We start from the raw sequence: 19,182 nt of genomic DNA, 5'->3' as shown, positions 1-19,182 counted from the left end.
TCTCCAGGTGTGGCTGGACTCACCATCCCTGGCCACTGGCCATGCCTGCTGAAATTGCAGTTCAGCAACATCTGGGGACCGAAGGTTCCTCACATACAATGATCAGGGACTTGTGGTTCTAAAGGTGTTGCTGGACTCTAGCTCCCAGCATATCTGGCCACTGGACTACTAAGGCTGATGGGAGTTGGGTCCAATAACATCTTGGGGAGGAAGGGCCAAAATTTCTTCCATCTCTGTCACAGGAGATGACAAGGGGAAGCTAGGACCCAGGGAACCTTGGCTAGGACCCAGGGAACCCACAGACTGTGAGAACCGTTGACCAACCATATGGTGTTGGCCTACCACTCCTGAATCCCATTAGCCTTGACTACTGGCCATGCTGATGAGAGATGTAGTTCAGCAACACTTGGAGGACCAAAGGTTCCCCACTTCTGCAGTAGTGGAAAATCCTGTTTCTTTACTACTATGGTCATTTGCTGCATTGCTGGCCTTCAGAAAAGTTAGCAGTGGCTGAAGCATCCAACTGGGAAGCTGTAAGGTCTAACAAGTGCCGCTGCTCATTTTCTTTTCCACCTCCCCTGCACCCCCAGTCCCAGAAGAAGCAAAAATCCAACCAAATGTACTTACTGAACTGTGAAAAAATCCTTGAGGTGTTCACTGACTCCCACCAGCTTGCAGTAGTTAATGCTATAGAAAGCATTGGTCAAAATCATCTTCTTTTTATAGGTTTTACCAATGTCAAAGTCCTGGAAAGAATTAAAACATGTGGTATTCTAACACACTAAGAGATTTTGTGGTGGATAGAAATGTCATTGACTGTGATTGGCTGAGCTGCCCTCATATCACACAAGAGTCAGGGCAATCAAAAGGCTTTCTTGTTGCCATTGGTTGAGTTCTATTGAACTTACTTCTGAGTAGGCATGTAAAGGATTGTATTGTTGATTATAAATTGTTCTTTTGATTCCAACAGGGATTACTTTGGCAGTGTACTTTTATTTTTAAAAACAACTGTAATACAAAAGCTAACTAACGGGAGGTAGCATGCACCATCTTAGAAGAAGCATTCCCCTTCTTTCACACACAAGGGAACACCCCTTCTAAGACTGCCTACAATGGTGGCTAACTTGTGGCCCTCCAGGTGCTGTTAGACTCTAACTGCCATCAGCTCTAGCCAGCATAGCCAATGGTCACGGATGATAGAAGTGGTGGTTCAACAATACCTAGAAGGCCACAGGTTCACCATCCTTGTGTTATAGTGCAAACCTGTGAATATTTATTTAAATAAAGTCCCATAGTAATCAGTGGTGCTTACTCCCAGGTATGGAATTGCAGCCGTAATTCATAGTTCCATTAAACAGGGTCATTCTGCAATTGATTAATCCATGAAATAGCTCAATTACAAGCAACCTGATTGGCTAAAAAAGATCAGTTAGGCTCAAGATCTATTTAAAATTTATTTTTAAATACATGAACAGCCATAGGTCAGGGTGGAGGAACCTATGACTTTCCAGGTGTTGTTGGATTGCAATTCCCACCAGCATGGCCAATACGCAGGGATCATGGGATATGTAGTCCAGCAACATCTGGCGAGGCATATGCTCCCTATCTCTGGAATGAACCTAAAAAAGAATGCACAATATGTTTCAATATGTTGTAAGTGTCTTAAATATCTTTGAGTCAATCTGTTGCATACCTTTTGAAATATCAGAGCCTTATGTTTCCCCTTTCTTTAAGTACGATGCTGTGTGTGTGTGTGTGTGTGTGTGTGTGTGTACACGGGAAGACACCCGAAGACACCAAAACCTGCATTCCTGTACCCGTGAAAATCTACGAAAGCAAACATCTATATATATCTATATATATAGACATTCCTCCACACAAATAAAGAAATATGCATGCAGCATGGAAAGCAATTCCTATGTGATATTGATTAATCAGCTATGATTTCTTAGATGAATAGATGAAGAATTGGAGAGTAAGTACAGTCTAGTTGTTGCAGTGCTGGACTAAATCACCCACTGAACCATGATGCTTCTTGTTTGACCATGGGTCAGTGTCTCACTGTCTCTCCCCCTGCCTTCAGTCTCACCTACCTCAAAGGGTTGTTGCAGGGATAAAATGGACCGTGTACACTGCTCTGAGATCAATGGAGGAATGGTGGGATGGAAACATAATCATCATCATTTTATGAAACTTGAACTTTGCCAGAGTAGGAAATCCTGTTTTGTGCATATTGTAACAGTATGAATTAAAGCCACCAGAAGTCATTGAGCCATTTCTATTCTTTCCAGAGCTGTAAACTCAAAGTTGTTTATTTTAAAAAAAAAAAAACCAAAAAAACTCCCAGGCCCTGATCTATCCCCCACCCCCACGGAAACCCCATACTAACCTTAAAGTGAATGAGGCTTGGCTTGCTATAGAAAGGACACCCCTTAAATTCAAGTCCACAGACTTTATGTTTGCGAATAATTCCACTATGCAGCTTATCCAAGTTTTGAGAAAATATCTCCTTTTCCAGTTTAGATGCACCAACAGGTTTGGAGTCTAAACCAACATCTGGCACCTGAGCAGTGTGAAATCATAGCGGGGAGGAGGAGATATATGATTAGGTTATTTCAAAGATGGGGAATGGTTTTTTTTCTTTTTTTCTAAGGCTATTCATTATTTGCAGGACTTTAGTTAACAGTTGCAGAGAGGCCCACAGCACTGAGAAGAGAAGGTTAAACTCATTCCCTAAAGTTGCTAATTGTCCCATTGGGTGAAACATACAGGAGCCTACCCTCTCACCCACTCCAGCTTCAAATACCATGACTGTAAACTGAGAAAATGATGTGGAAAGCATTAGGAATTCAAATTGTGAGAAGAATTTCTGTCATTATTATTATTTTTAATTAAATGTGATAAATCTTCCTGGCTGATCTTCTGGATCACATAATGGCCTTGTTTGCACACCAGAGTACAGCATAGAAAGAAAACTACAATCCCTGGTTCAGACATACCACTAGGGGCAGAATTCAACAGTGTACCCTTCTGATTGATCCATCAATGAAACCATGAAGAGGAACAATTCCCCTCCTCCCCTGTAGCCTTTTTGGGGTTACTACAACCCCTCCATCATGGAGGGGGGCACAGGGGGGATCCCTGTTGCACAAGCAAAAGCCGTTGCATGAGCTTCTGCTGATAGTACTCATTAGCTAAATCCCGTCCTAAGTCAGGGATTGTGCTATGTTCCATCCATACACTACTGAGAAGACACATTTTCAAAAGGCCCTATCATTGTAAACCACTATAACTATGGTTTACCACAGTATGCAAACTGGGCCAGAGTTTGGCCCACAGTTGTCTCCCAAAAGCCACTGGAGAACAGAACACAAAGGTTCTTGGCAACAGAGTAAAACAGAGGTTTCCACTTTGTGAATGTACATTATTCATTTGTCTTCCATGCCTTTAACACTGCTGCAGTGCTCTAAAGAGTCGCTCTGTTGTTTCAAGTGCAGGGTGAAAAGGGATTTCTTTTTTCCACATGAAATCATCTCCATCACCAACTCAACAGAATGTCATGTTCAGTCGCAACAGTCAAACAAGCCAGCAAACATGAAGTGATATGTGTCTTCACAAATCTCTGAGGCAAGACTAAGCCAGATATCTCGCCCCCCCCCCCCAGTTAGAAGAAGAAACGCTTTTGAAAATAGTCCCAGACTTCAGCTCCTTTAAAACAGAGCCTCCTAACAAGAGTTTCGGCAACCCAAATGCTTCTCCAAGCAGAACTGAGGCAAAGGGGAGCCAGTTTGAAAATGGCTTGAGAGAAGCATCAATCCAATAATATCAGGAAGCTGAAAACCATTGATATACTGGTCCTTTGGGAGTGCCAGTTTCACAGAGATGTAAAGAGACACCATTTCTGTCCTGTTCCATCCAATTAAACTATGGTTTAATGCAACATGCAAACTAGGGTCATATCCGCACCATACGCTTAAAAAAGCTATCTAATCTCTACTTCCTGAAGCAATAAGCAAACTGAAACACAATCATTCTTTGAGATTCACAGTTCTCTGAATTTTGCAATGCAGTTCTCCAGCAAAGCAATAAGCAGAAAAATGCTTATACTAGGATATATTGTGCATACAAAATAGCATACAAAAATGCATTATATTAGGGGAAACTGTTTTGCAAAAATCAGTACATTCGGCAAAATTGAGGTGTGGGTTATAGCCAATGCCAGTCCTGCTCAGAATAGACCTATTAAAGTTAATAGACACAACTGATTAAAGTTTGCTAATTTCAATGGGTTTACTCTGAGTAGAACTTAGTTAGGGAAATGCACACAAAAATGCTGATAAATTCTTATGAAAACTTTAAAAAATGCAAACTGATATGGAAGTGTGGAGAACTGAAAGTAAAAATGCGAATCTGAGAGAAACCAAAATTGACAAATTGTCCCATCTCTAGCAGTGGGTGGGGTCTCTCACCACAACAGGGTAAGACTCAAGGACTGATAGGGCACCCACACCCACCCAGGTCAAAGGAGTAACCTATCTTAGCAGAACCTCTTCTGCTGAAGGAGATCTAGTGTGGTCCTACCAAATAAATAAACAAAAAAGTAAGTAAAGCATGATGAACCTGGGGCACGCTGCACTCTTGGTCCCAAATTCCCGTAAACTCTGGCTTTGCTAGTGTCTCATCCCGGGTGTTCCCATCTTCTTCCTCCTCCTCCTCTCGGTATTTGGTTTCTGCAATCATCTCTTGAGATGTTCCCATAAGGAGGTTTCTGTCATCAAGTGAGGTGCAAGGTGAAGGAGAACGCCAATGTTTCTATTGCAATACAAAAACACGAGTGAGTGACTGACTGGCTACCCTGGTGAAACAGACTAAACCACCTTGAAACTTTTACTGACTAAAATTACATAGGGGGAAAATGCTGGAGATATATTTTATTTTTTACGTTGACAAATGATCTAGAAGTCTTGACAATATTACAAAACAACATATCATGCATTTCTAAGCAAGAGCAGCCCAAACTAGTCCAGGAGTCTAGCTTTCCACAGTGACCAATTAGAAGCTTCCAGGAAACTCAGACTATGGGCACTAAGGCAATAGCACCCCTGCATCAAATTGCATTTGGTGAAATAGTATCACCAAACCAGGACGTTCTCCTTAGCTATTAATTCCAATAGCCAGCCATTTATACACCTTTTATTAACTTGTCTAATTTGACTATGGTTGCCATGCGTTCAGAATTTCTTGGACATAGCCAGAATAATGCAGTCAGAAGCAGTGTCCAGGAGGAAATCGCTGAAATGTCCAGGAAAATCCAGACGTATTGCAACCAATGCCGGTAGTCTTGATTTTGGCGTGTTTTATTAAAAATAGCTCAAAAACTTCATTTTTTAAAATAGATTTTGCAAATAAAGCTCAACCAACAACTTTGGGCAGGGAGAGATTCTGCTTGAAATCCTGGAGTGCTGCTTCCAGTCAGTGTAGACAATACTGAGCTAGGCAGACCAATGAGTCTGACTTGATAAAGCAGCATCTGATGTTCCTAATCACACTGTTAACATCACATGTAGTTAGGTGCCAAGACCCAGGCTAGATTATGCATTCCCTAGGGTTTGTTTTTCTTCTAGAAATAGTGAGTGATGGGAGGGATCTTGGATTGGGATTGTGGTGTATAAGAAGGAGGATGATCCTTCCCCCTCCTCCTATCATTTATCTCCAAAGGTGTCATTGCAACAAATAGAAATTTAAGGGGCAAACGGTAGTTCTGAAGAGTTGATTTTTAGGGTGGAAACAGTGGAGGTCACAGTCCCAATCTATAAGGTCTGTTCTTCCCTACCAAGACATAGCTGCTGTTTCTAGAATTAAAACAGATCCTGCATTCTTTATAATCTGGAGCTAAACTAGTGGCCATCAGCAACACACCTTACGTCAGTGAATTCCTACATGGATTCTTATTTATTAACTAACTTTCTATTGAGCTCTTCCTCCCAAAGGAGTCCAAGGTGGCAATAACACTGAACCAGGAGCCCTACAGGTCTGGTACTATTTACCTACGCCTATCCTGACAAAGGAAGGAACTCCAGGCATTTCAAGCTAGGACAGCCATACCACTGATTTATCAGCCCTTAAAGACAGAAGTGGGAAACCTTAGGCCTGGTGTGGGGAGTGAATGCCGCCCTCCAGGTTTGTCTGTCTGACCCTCAGAACTCTCCACAGACCACAGCCCTCATTGGCCCTTGTTGAGCACCTCAAATGTTTGCCTGGCTGAAAGGAGGATAAAGAAGTGATTTTTTCTGTAGAAACTGGATTAATGTATAAAGGTAAAAAAATGCATTTGTTGCTCCACCCCCCTTTACCTCTAACCTTGCCCACCACTGGCATCTGGCCCTCAGAAAGTGAATGTGGCCCTTGCATTGAAAAAACTTCCCCACCTTAGTTTCAAAGGCTAGCTGCACTTCTGTTTACCTGTGGAATAGTGGGCACTGCATCATCACATGCTTTCTTGATGTACTGCCATGTTTTCATGCGCCATTTTACAGCGTCAGAAAGCTTATCCTGGCCCTTCAGGGTCTGTGGGCACGACTGCTTCTTCACTTTCTCCATCTGAGCATCTTCTTTCAAAATCTGACTGACAATCTCAATTTTCCTTGCTTTCTGCTGTTCCACAAATTCCCTGTATTGAAAGCAAAGATGAGCAAACTAAGAGACCTAATGAACCGTCAGATAGCTTCATCTTCACCTAAACAGCTGGAATGTTATTATAATTTGAAAAAAAGAATATAGAATAGAAAAAAAGAATGGGCATACAGTGCTGCAAGCATTCTCTTTGCATAGGCAAGGTATTCCCTTTCAAGGCTTTTGTATAGTTTGTGCCAGCTAAGTAAACCTGTGTTATCTAGTACCTGTTAGCTACTAGAATTTGTGTCATTGCCCCACCTGCTCAAAAACTATTCTGCAGTTTGCATCTAGCCAGTGAAAGAGACAGAAGCTCCAGATGGTTAGCAAGAAGGTGTCAGGGAAGTCTTCAAGGATTTGCTACTGGGGTGGCTTGTGGGTGGAAGACGCAGTAGCTTTACATCTGGCTACCTGCCTGCTCCCACTTTAGAGTCTCTATGCTGCTGTAGGAGCATTGATTATATGCCTCTACTTAGTTATGATGTTAAAAAAATACACAGAGAAAGTTTCCCCATAAAAATAAGCATTTCTAATTTAGAAGATATATTAGACATAATCCAGGAGAAGGTTAAAAACATAACGGATGGCCATCTGTCATGGATGCTTTAGCTGAGATTCCTGCATTGTGGGGGTTGGACTAGATGAACCTCAGGGTCCCTTTCAAATCAACAATTTTCTGTTTCTATGATAAGAAAAGCCTGCTGGATCAGACCAAAGGCCCATCTGATCCAACATCCTGTTGCCACAGCGGCCAACCGATGACGTTGGGTAACCTGCAAGCAGGATTTTTTTGGGGGGATGAATGAATTCCTATGCCCCACAAATAACCCAGAGATGCATTTTAAATAAAAGGGCACATTCTACTCATGTAAGAACACACTGATTCCCAGACCGTCCGTGGGCTGGACTTAGAAGGCGACTGGGCCGGATCCAGCCCCCGGTCCTGAGTTTGCCTACCCATGCTGTAGAGCATCTAGTCCAACTCCCTGCCCAATACATCAAGCCCATAGTTAGATCAGCTCCAACAGATGCCTATTTAACTTCAGCTTGATAAACTCCACTGTTGTGACTTGCTCTTCCCTGGTACCAGACACTGAGTCCTCAGAGGACGAAACAGTTGAGGACCTTGAGGGTCAAGCCAGGTCTCCTTCAGTCAGTGCCAAGGATCCTGTTGAGGAGCCCTGTGGGTTGACATGTGCTGAAGGACCCATGAAGCCACCGCTCTGTCCTTGAGCCCAGGCTGCAGAGTAACAACGAAACATGTGTCTACAGACCCAAAGTCATCACACACCTCATGAGTATGGCGTCTGGTTGTGCGTAAGCAATCCCTGGAACTCCTTTACTATCAGCAGCTGGGGTTAGGCTGTGGTCTAGCATGTGTAGCCAAGTTATGAGAGTAGGGACAAGAATCACATACTGTATGTCACGTTGGACTCATTAGAGGAGAGTCAGGCTAAACAAATTTTGGGGTGACAATCTTATGTGTTTTTACAGGTAGCTTTATGCAGCCTAAGATGACTCTCAGAGAATCCCTAGAAAGTCAGCACCTAATAATATAAATGACTTAATGCACAATGCCAATGCCTTCCTTTCTTTTTTTCGATAGACCCAGCAAGCAAAGCATAAAAACCTTCATCTAATCTTTGTCTTTAGTGATGCAATGCCTCCCACACCTTTCCAGAGTTAGATATTATATAAACCAGTGTTCACTTGGTAGTTTCCTCTAAGTTTGAGACTTCATATCTTCATTGCAAGAGACACAGTTTCCTGTTCCTTTTTTAAAAGTACTACCATCCCCCCACCCCACCCCCGCAAAAAAAAGTGGCAGCTCACTTCTTCCGCTTCTCAAACTCCACCTGTCTTTTATAGAGAAAAGCCTCCCGGGTGACATTGTGTCCTTGGGCCTCGATGGTTTCCTTCATCTTCTGCTCTTGCTCTTGACCATCAAGAAAGTTGGCTTTGTTCTGAGCCTGGTGAGTTCGGAGCTTTTCCTACATATTGGTGCAGGGGAGGGGTTAGATTAATTTGTTCACAGTTCCACAAGAAAGAAACTTAAGATAAATTTGCAGAGCACTACATATTTAAACATGCCAGACAGAGGGACATCAACCTACAACTGAAGACCCTTGGGACAAGAGGGCCTTTGCCATAGGGTTGAAGTTTGCCCTGCTGGCCCCTGTTATCAAGGAGGCACCCTGCCTGTCGAAACCAACTGAAGACACATTGATTTCAACACAGAGTTAAAACTGGTTTCAAAAAGGGCAATCCATTTCCAACCTAACCAAGATGCCAGTGAGCTTCCACTGGACTTGAAACAGGTTGCAAGCATTCCAGCTTTTCAAATGCTCTCCACCTTCCATATAATAGCAACACTGGTGGTCGTTAGAAGGGAGATTGTAATTAGAGCCAGTGTGGTGTAGTGGTTAAGAGCGGTAGTCACGTAATCTGGGGAACCGGGTTCGCGTCTCCGCTCCTCCACATGCAGCTGCTGGGTGACCTTGGGCCAGTCACACTTCTTTGAAGTCTCTCAGCCCCACTCACCTCACAGAGTGTTTGTTGTGGGGGAGGAAGGGAAAGGAGATTGTTAGCCGCTTTGAGACTCCTTAGGTAGTAATAAGTGGGATATCAAATCCAAACTCTTATTACATATATATCCTTCCTTTCCTTCACAATTGAAGCAATACACATAATCTGCACACACGTGTAAGGTAGGTTAGGCTAAGACACAGCAGCTGGCCCCAAGTCATCAACTGAGCTTCATGGTTGATCTGAATCCTAGCCCAACACTTTAACCACTGTGTAGTCCTGTCAAGAGGGTGCTAAAAGAGACTCCTCAGTTGGGAAAGCTGGTCTACCCAAGGACTCCAAGGCATGCTTAGAAAAATCAAAGAACTTCAAAATAAAGCTAATACCCGATTGGAAGAGATGTTGTTCTTCAGGGACAACACAGTTTCCATCCTCTTTTGCATATATTCCTGGTTTTTCTGTTCCTCGCTTGCTTCTTTGTCACGGATCCTATTGGAGGAGCAAATCCAGTCAAGTTCATGGCTGCATCTATCATTCCCAGTGTTGTTATTGAAAAGTTAAAATTTTAATGAAGCACAAATGGCAAACCTTCCCAAACTTTTCTTCAGAAACTTGACTGCTTTTTCATGGTTCCTCTGAGCATCTTCCAATGCTTTGGAAAGACGGTGCTCATAATCATCCCTGGCTTTCTGTATTTTTCTACAGAGAAGCAAAACACAGATTTAAAAACAAAATAACATTGTATGCCTGGCTTATATTCTTGAGTTAGTAGGACCACGGCTGGTGTTAGGGGTTGGTTTATGTGGGCACCTGCCAAGGTCCACAATCCAGAAGGGGCCTTTTACTAATCCTAGCCCTGCTACTCCTCTTGATTGCTGCTGCTGTCTGTTTACTTGCCCTCTACAAGCAGAGAGAGGAGCAAGTAGGAGCACTAACCTTTGCCTTCCCTCCCTGGATGCTGCTGCTACTGAAACTCAGAGGAAGAGGCATGTTAATGGATGGCAGCAGCATCAACAGCAGTAAGGAGCTGGCGCCCACTAAAAACATGTTACCCAAGAACCACCACACAAAAAAGCTGGATCCAGCAGTGACAGGAACTTCAGAAGTTAACTGAGTTTGCTGTCAGGCTGGTGATCTGGAAGCAAGCAGGTCCCATTCAGGTGGGCAGTCCAAGCAGGAAAAAGGTGGGCTGCATAAAGCGGGTATGTGAAAGTGAAGAAGGGGCAGGCATTAGTTTGGGTCCTGCCTTCTGGAACAACAAGAAACAAACTTTGCTCCATCATCACATATTTCAAGGATGATCTCATATTTTATAATGATTTATCAGTACACAGGTATGCATCATTAAGGGGAAGAGATATGAAGGAGCTGGAGAAATGGACAGCTACATTGCAGTATACTGAGGCAAGAACACTAGGAAAGAAAAACCAACAGAAGGTTCCTATTGCATTGGTTGCAACTTGAGAACTAGGACTGGTAATTTAGAACTCCAAAATCCAGGGAGAAATACGGATGGGGAGACTTCGGGAAACAACCCCAGAGTGGCCCCTGCACTGGTACCTTCCAGATATTGTTGGGAATAAAACCTCCATCAGTTCCAACCAGCATGACCAACGGTTAAGGGTTTAGTCCTGGGGTAGGGAACCTTTTCAGGTTGAAGGCCACATTTCCTTCTGGGCAACCTTCCGAGGACCACATGCCAGTGGAGCAATGACTGTAAAATTTACCTCTATACAGTAGGCATGTTTCTATACACACCTCTCTCTATCCTCCTTCCAAGCAAGCAAGCAAGCAAGCGGTGCTATCAGAGTTTAAGGGCACATTCCAGCCAGGCAAAAGCACTCAAGGGGGATATAAAGCATGGCCACTGTGGGGTGTGGTCTGAGAAGAAGGGATATGGCTTTGGGGAGAGTTGCTGAGTTTGATAAAGAACAAGTAGGGACATATTTGCCCCCTAGGTCCGAGGTTCCCACTCCAAGTTTAGTCTAGCAGCATCTGGAGGGGCTGGCCTTAAGTTGAGGAAGACTGCAGCACACATCTCACTTACCTCTCCATGGCCAGCCACCTCTGGTTTAGCTGCAAAGTTCGGCTCTTCTGGTTCTGGAGGCGTTCTGCTGCTTGCATTTGGTTCTGCTGGTCCAAATATTCCTCGTCCTGTTTGATCTGGTTACGGAGCTCGGAAAAATTGCCCTGCTCAATTTCAATCTTCCACATCTCGAGTCTTATAAAAACAGACAAAGGAAGAACAAGCAATAATTAAGGACTTCTGCTGACTTGATTGCTGAGCAATTTGCTAGCACGTTAACATTACTTTGTGGATGGGAACCATGCTGCATTTCCCCCCCAAACTGACCACAGCTTACAGTAACACACCAAATCAAGTGAAAGCTTGCCAAGTCACAGATTAAAAATATTTGACGGTGGAAAATAAAATGGAACATTACACTATAGAAACACCATGAAAGTAAAACTCACTTTTCAGCTACTGAACAGAGAAACTCATTAGCCAGAATTTTCCCTCCCAAACACACACACAAGAACCCAATAAGGATGCATCATGCTCAATGAGAACAGAATGTTTACTAGCTATTCAGGGCTTAAAAACCAAACATCAAGTGGGCAGGAGTACGGAATGGAGTATCCGTAGACCAGGCATGACTAACTACTTTGAACCCTGAATAGGAGCACTTGATACAGCAACATTTTTTCATAGTTACCCCTTGTTTCTCATCATTACAAAACTTAGGTTATTTTGGTTTCATCATGTGAGAAATGTTTTATGCTACAATTCTATACACACTTACCCAAGAGTAAGTCTCTAGAGACTTAGTGGGTTCTATCTAACCAAGTCCTATTATGAGTAGACCTACTGAAACTAATAGATTGCAGTTGGTTATGTTTCCTAGCGTCATTAGGTCTACTCTAAGTAGGACTACCATTGGCTAAATATAACTGAAAGGCAACACCTAAAAAATGATCACATGTGGTCCTTTGCATACCAAATACTAAAACCCTCAATTTCATCCACTCCTTTGAATTAGCTTAGGCCAGCTGAGGCCACTTTTGACAGCCGTTTTTAAAAAAATATTTTTAAAAAATGCAAATGCCACTCATCACACTACTAAAAAAAGTGCCAAGGAAGGTTTCCCCCCCCCCCCCATTTCTTAAGCTTTTTATATAATTCAGCTGCAGGAGTCAGGCTGCTCTCTGGTTAATCAGCTGCTCAAGCTCTGCCATAAGCCCTTCATTCTGGACTCGCTTTGATGTGGCTGCAGCAGTGGTGTGACCTCCGAGACAAAAATAAAAAGGATTGGGTTTTTCTCCCCTCAAAAGACAAATACCTTGTATTTCTGTAAAGCATGATTTCGAACATGCAAGGCATCAGTTAAGAGCATACAGTGTTGACTGTTATGCCAGCTCAAACATAAATTGCTGAACTAGCCATTATTTTGACAATTCAGCCCCCCAAACACTCCTCTCTCATCCTAGTCCAACACTCTTAACCAGAATACCACACTGCCTCTTCTCCCCTTTCAGGCAATTTCTATCTCAAGTGTGAAAAGGAAGGATTGACTTTCCTCCCTCTGTTGCAAAAGGAGAAGCAGGCCAAACCAGTGCAGCCTGGCAGAGCTCCATCAAAACATCATAGAAAGTTTGAGGAAGAAGTAGGTTAGACAAACATCTGTTGGGAATCGTTTAGATAGAAATGGTCCTCTTTCGGGGCATGGGATGACCCCATTAAGCTCCCTTCCTGCTCCAAATGTCTTTAATACTAGCAGTTGCTTTCATTTGGTTCAGCTTGTATATCACAGTTTCATTTACAAAGCAGTTAATTGTATGGGTGCAAGAGAAAATAACTAGTTGAACACTTAAATTATCCAAAGAATCATTTAGCAACCTATATCAAAGCTGCATTTTAAAAATACATGATTTCTTTTTGCAAGTTTATTCTGGATTGCATTGAGGACACAAACGACAACGTAAGGTTCAGGAGACGGGGCACTCTCTGCTTCCACCCCCCCTCACATTCTTGCTGCAGAGGGGGGCAGGAAGGAAGGACCAGAAGATTTACCCAGTGCCTGACAGTTGGAAAGAATCAACATGATATATTTCTAGGCATCTCAGTTTTACCCATGATGCCACAAGACCAAACAAATAAACAAACAAACAAACAAATAAAACTGTTTCCACAATGCAATTCAAACTTTCTTTAAGAGGGTGGTTGTCTTTTCACATTTTTCTTCCATCCAAGCGTTAGGCCTTAACACATTTGCATACTTATTGATTAATTCCTCCACTTTAAAAAAACCCAAAAAACATTAAGTAGGTTTTTCTGGACTCAGGGCTAAATTGCTAGGTTGCATTAATAGAAAACCATAATGATCAATCCTGCCTCTGTCTCTTTTGTGCTCTTTAAACTTACAGGCTTTCGTTCAGTATTGCAGTAATTTTTGACTCAAGGTCCTTTTCATTTCCCAGTTCAACACACACACGTCGATGCATTGCCTGTAGGCGGAACACGGCGGCACTATTACATTAAAGGGGAAAAGAGAGAGAAAGAGAAAAGAAGAAAAATGGAAATAATGAATGTTAAAACCTGGTACATAAAAAAGAGAAACAATTATGGTGCCTTGAGGGGTAAAGGCTTATGTTTTCAGAATTCTGCCAGTTTATATTAACAGAATGTCTTTCAATTACGTCCCTAAAGTGTCCATTCCCCGTGCAATCTCCTTAAAAACATCTACACAATTTGAATGACAATAACCATGGACAGCATTTTTGCAGACCTTACAGTCCATTTTAAACTGGTTTGCGAGTAAAAAAAGAAAAAGGAACAGAAAACATATTACAACATTTTGTAACTAATATATTTTAAAACACAGGAGATTGGTTTATCAGGTGTGAACAAGGCCAGGGGCATCTTACCCATAGACGTTAGTGGTGTGGGGTGCCGGGGCGCCAGATTTTGGAGGGCGCCACAGGCTGAGTGTCCGGGAAGGAGTGTCAGGGCACGCTCCCTTCCCCGCTCTGGGGCAGCCCGCTCGTCTCCTCTCAGCCGCCCATTGGAGCATACTGCGTTCAGCTCAGGGAAGCACCTTTTTGTCCCCTCCTGCCGGGGCGCCTGGTGGGTGCAATCAGAGGGGGGGGGCAGGGGGGTGTCTCTCCCGCCCCTCTCTGGCCACATCGCTGGAGGAGCAGGGAAGCACCCTGTGCAATCCCAGCGCCGAGCAAGGATGGGACAGCCGGCGAGTCACCTGATCTGCTTGCTGGCCCTCCTGTTGCATGGACTTCCCCAGACGGGGGCAGGTAAGGGGCCCAGGGCGCTTAGAGGCTTCGCAGGAGGGCGTGGGAGGCCATCTGGGCTGCAATCAGACCCCCCCTTAAAAAAGGTCGACAACTCTGAGAAACTGGGGGTGCCAAAGAGATATTTGAACCATGGACTTCCGGGGTGGCGCCATCGGTAATGGCGGATTCCCTCTGATCCGGAGGGACTGGCTCCACAGAAAACGGGTCTGTTCCGCTACGGCGAAGCGGGGACCCTTAAAAAAATCACAGGCGGATGAAGCCTGTGACCATGGGACTCGGCGGGCACCTTTCACGCCACCCCCCCAATTCGTAAAGGAACCCAATTACGGGCTCTGGACAAAGAGGGGCTAGTGGCGCAGTGCTGAGAGTCAATTGCTTCTTCCATGGAGCGAAGTCGCACAGCTGTTGCCGGAGAGCACTACCTTTTTCCTGGGACAATTTGGCTACAAAAACAACTACCCGTGAGCAGATCAAATTTGGACAACTGGACTTTAAACAACGATCTGTGAGTAGAACGGAAAATTGGATTAAGAAATTCCTCTTAATTTGGCACTGAAGCGGGAAGGTCTAAACAGGAAGTCAGCCTTCCGTTTCTTGTAGATAGATTAAAGCAAAAACATGGCAAACTAGAGTTTAGAAAATCGTTTGTAAAGGATCAACTTTCATCATCTAAAACTACTGAACCCCCTTCAGAAGCAGGAGAAGAGGGGGGATTTTTTCTGGATTGTTTAAACCTGCAGAAGAGAGTGTAAAGAAAAGAAATTTTCCACCGTCTTGAACCTGGGAGCGGGGTATCAGGACAGATGTTTTTGGGAAGTTCATTGACTATAGACAAATGTTTTTGACAGACAGTTAAAAGAAGAGAAACATAGTGATTCCACTGTTCTCTTTCGCATTTTAAAGGAAAAAATATTGACAAAATATCTGAAAAGGGAAACTTTGATGTTAGATCTGCTGTTAAAAAAAAAAGAAAAAAGATTGATACAAATAGAAGTTCTTCCCCTAGAGGGAGCTTGTGAAACTGTTATTAAATTTGAACTGGGGAGCTTCGCAGCTGCAAACAGATTAAGATCATGGGAACAGACTTCTGACCTTGCATAACAATGTATTCAGAGGCTCTGGTGCATGCTTTCTGCAAGACAAGTGCTTTATTGGAACAGTTACATGAGAAGACGGATTTGATGACTGTTGCAATTAGAAATTTTGGACAGGTAGTGGGTATCTATATAGAGCCCACCCAGGAATCAACTCAGGAGTGTGCTCTGACAGATCAGATGAGGGAGGAGGTTGTTGCTGGACCTCGGGTGGCAGAGATGGAGGGAGCTGTGGCCCAGCAGGAACATGAGTTGTTGGATCTGACAAATGAACTTGGAAAAAGCCAGATTTGGAGAGATAGAGTTTTGTTTGGCTTGGAGATGGGGGGCTGGATAGACTCCCCTATGCAGGGATGTCTTGACTTTTCAGGTCTGGCAATGGGCCGTGAGGAGTTTGGGGTTGTGGGGGTCCTCAACTCTGGAAGGACCTTGAAACACGCTTTTAAATACCACATGGAGTTCAGTGTGGACTATGGAAAAGGGGCTGAATCTGTCGAGAAGGGACAAAAATACTGGTAAGTTGGAGTTTCCACGAGTGAAAGGACCAGGAGACAAAGTAAAGTACAGGTATAAATATAAAGAGGATCTGCGGAAGGGACATGGAAGAGACTTAAGGGCCTCGGACATAAGATTACCAGGTTAATGAACTAGATGGATGGGATAGAAAGGACTGACAAAACCCGGGACCAGGAGGAAGAGATGTTGGATGAAGATTGGAAGAAAGTTTTAAAATTTTTTTACTTAGGATTGTTTTGTAAAATAAATGAGTATTAGAAAAATGTTGGAACGAAATTATTTGGCTTTAGCAGAAATCTAAAAAAGAACTATGCAAGAATATGTTATGGTTATGAGAAATTGATATAAATAAGATTTAAGTTTTAAGTTTTAGGGTTTTTTATTGTAAGATAAGGTTAAAATAGATTAAGGTAATTTAATGACAGAATATTATGAAAAATGGGAAGGATTTGCTGTGATAATTAATAACTAGAATACAAAAAAGGGAGGTGTGAGGAGGTCGATGAAATAAGGTAATGACAGTTAAGAATTTGAGAATATTGGATCTGTTTTTAAATTTTTGTGGTTTATTTTTGTTTTTTTGATTTTGATGTGTTATGTGTTTTGCTTTTGCTTTTTGCTTTTGATTTTTATCGATTTGTATTGTTTGCTGTTTGTTTTTCCCTTGTTTTTTTTCCTTCTTTGTCTCTTTGTTTTTTGTTTAATTTTAAAATGCTTAATAAATATCATTTTTTTAAAAAAACAAAGAGATCTTTGCACCATGGTGCAAGGCCACATTAACTGTCCAGGACTCGCACCAGTAGCAGACATCACTGGGTACCTGAAGAGGCCCCTGTTTCCCCGCTATTTTCCCCTGCTCCTGGTGTTCTTCCTTCTTGCTACTTCTGCCTTTCATCTGCCCTCTCTGAGTAAGCTGGCAGAAAGAGGAGCAAGGGAGAATGGTTACATCTGCCTGCCTCGTCCTCTGAAAAATGGTGCCAACCAGGTCTACAAGGAGACTTGAGCTGTTGGTTGGAGGAGTCATTTACAGGCCATCCCAGCTGGGTGTTTGCCATTGCAGCCCATGATTCCCCCTCATGTGGGATGTCAGACGATGCTGAAGGACCAATTGGGCATGGCAGAGAAATTTAAGCACATACATCTCCTGACTTCACTCCAGCTAGCCGACTCATCACTGGTGATGAGTCACATACTCCTCCCCATGTACCTGCAAACTTCTAGTTTACAGTCTAGTTGTGAATGGCTTCAAAAGAGGAATAAACAAATTCATGGAGGTCAAGACTACCAATTGCTTTTAGCCATAATAGCTATGTTCTGCCTCCACCAAGGGTCGGCAAACTAAGGCCCAGGGGCCAGATCCGGCTCAATCACCTTCTAAATCCGGCTCATGGAAGGTCCTGGAATCAGTGTGTTTTTACATGAGTAGAATGTGTCCTTTTATTTAAAATGCACCTCTGGGTTATTTGTGGGGCCTGCCTGGTGTTTTTACATGAGTAGAATGTGCGCTTTTATTTAAAATGCATCTCTGGGTTATTTGTGGGGCATAGGAATTCCTTCATTTCCCCCCCCAAAAAAAATATAGTCTGGCCCCCCACAAGGTCTGAGGGACAGTGGACAGACCCCCTGCTGAAAAAGTTTGCTGACCCCTGGTCTCCACAATTGGAGGTAGTGTGCCTTTGAATGCCTGTTGCTGGAAAGTGAAAGTGGAGAGAGTACACTTGGGTCATTCTTGAACACCTAGTTTCTTAAAACAAGTACCACAGATCAGAAAGTATCAGTGTGTGAAGGACTGAGACCAACTAGAAAGAATTGACAAGTATGAGCCGAACAACAAGCAAGTCAGCCTTTTGTGCTTTGGCTAGCATTGAAATAACCATTTGGAAACTCTGATTTGATGTCTGCTTTTATGATGAAGAATCCTCCAAATGTGCATTTTTTTCTGATCTGAAAACATTTGCAGAGATCATGTGTGGACTACTCCAGTTATCGGGCTTCTGTACTAACTCTACAGCATAGATAGGAGCCTGTTATCCCTGATGACTGAGGCTGATGGGAGCTGGAATCCATCAACATCTAGAGAGCCACAGGTTTCTCCAGTCCCTGCTCTGTAGCAACTTCTTAGAATCCTTAACTGTAGAATTTAGTAGATGGACAGAACATGAAGTCAAGTGCAGTTCATAATTTTAACAGAAGAAGAGTGTCATCAAAAGGTTAAGGAGAACAAAACAAACAAGGACTTCACATAACCACGGTGCTGCTTAGAATAGGAGGGGGAGCCATAAGTTTCAAGAAATAATTGGAATTCCTTCAGGATTATACTATTCTATCTCAGAACAAAATTATGATCATAACTTTGCATTTGGTTAATGAATCAGAAGCCCATCCTTCTGCTAAACACATTTGTGTGCCTTATTATTGCTTTCTCCTCAGTGAACAAAGCCATTAGAAATTACTGTCAAATTTAAATTAGTCCCATGAGCAAAGGGTTGGTAGCAGTACAGTGCCATCTTGCCCTATTCTCCTTAACAATCTGATATAATGATGGTATGAAACCATGAAAAGGGAACATTTTGCTTGATTTCATTTCACCTTTGTACCTAGTGGTTGTCTTTAATGCACAGTAGACCAACTGAAGTTATTGAGCATGACTAACTTCGTTCCACTGACTTCAATAGGTCTACTCTGAGTGGAACTACAACCAAAACTCTCTAAAATAAGGTCTTACAAACTTTTATGTATTTCACCTAGCTTGCCCCTAACAATAATACTTAAGATTTGCATAGCACTTCTAGTGTTCTGAGAGCTTCAAATACGTTATCTAGTGGCAGTTCTGACAGCAACCCTGCAAGGCAGGGATGGGAAACCTGTGATCATCCAAATGCTGTTGGACTACAATACCCATCATCCTAACCACTGGCCACACAGGCTGGGGCTGAGGGGACTTTGGGTCTAACATGCTCCCCAACTCTGCTGTAAGGTTAAGTCAGTTCTATTTTGCAGATGGGGGGGGCTGAGGGAGCCTTGCTTAAAGCCCTCAAGTAAGTTCAGGGCAGAAAAAGTTCTACAG

General features: G+C 43.0%; 1 protein-coding gene across 4 annotated transcripts in view; it reads right to left on the bottom strand.

Moving 5' to 3' along the window:
• CFAP74 (cilia and flagella associated protein 74) overlaps positions 1-19,182 on the bottom strand; it is an 80,645-nt gene that overhangs the window by 50,957 nt on the left and 10,506 nt on the right. For all 4 annotated transcript variants that reach the window (XM_082229737.1, XM_082229736.1, XM_082229739.1 and 1 more), the window contains exons 6-14: positions 13,622-13,726; positions 11,246-11,419; positions 9,787-9,897; positions 9,585-9,687; positions 8,506-8,663; positions 6,463-6,670; positions 4,621-4,812; positions 2,390-2,563; positions 628-746 (exon numbers count right to left, since the gene is read on the bottom strand). In XM_082229737.1, coding sequence (XP_082085863.1) covers positions 628-746; positions 2,390-2,563; positions 4,621-4,812; positions 6,463-6,670; positions 8,506-8,663; positions 9,585-9,687; positions 9,787-9,897; positions 11,246-11,419; positions 13,622-13,726 — 1,344 coding nt within the window. The remainder of the gene's footprint in view (positions 1-627; positions 747-2,389; positions 2,564-4,620; positions 4,813-6,462; positions 6,671-8,505; positions 8,664-9,584; positions 9,688-9,786; positions 9,898-11,245; positions 11,420-13,621; positions 13,727-19,182) is intronic.

The sequence above is a fragment of the Podarcis vaucheri genome (assembly GCF_965113315.1).
Source record: "Podarcis vaucheri genome assembly, chromosome: 7".
Lineage (NCBI taxonomy): Eukaryota > Metazoa > Chordata > Lepidosauria > Squamata > Lacertidae > Podarcis > Podarcis vaucheri.
The sequence above is the reverse complement of the archived record's forward strand: the minus strand, read 5'-3'. Positions and strand labels throughout refer to the sequence as shown.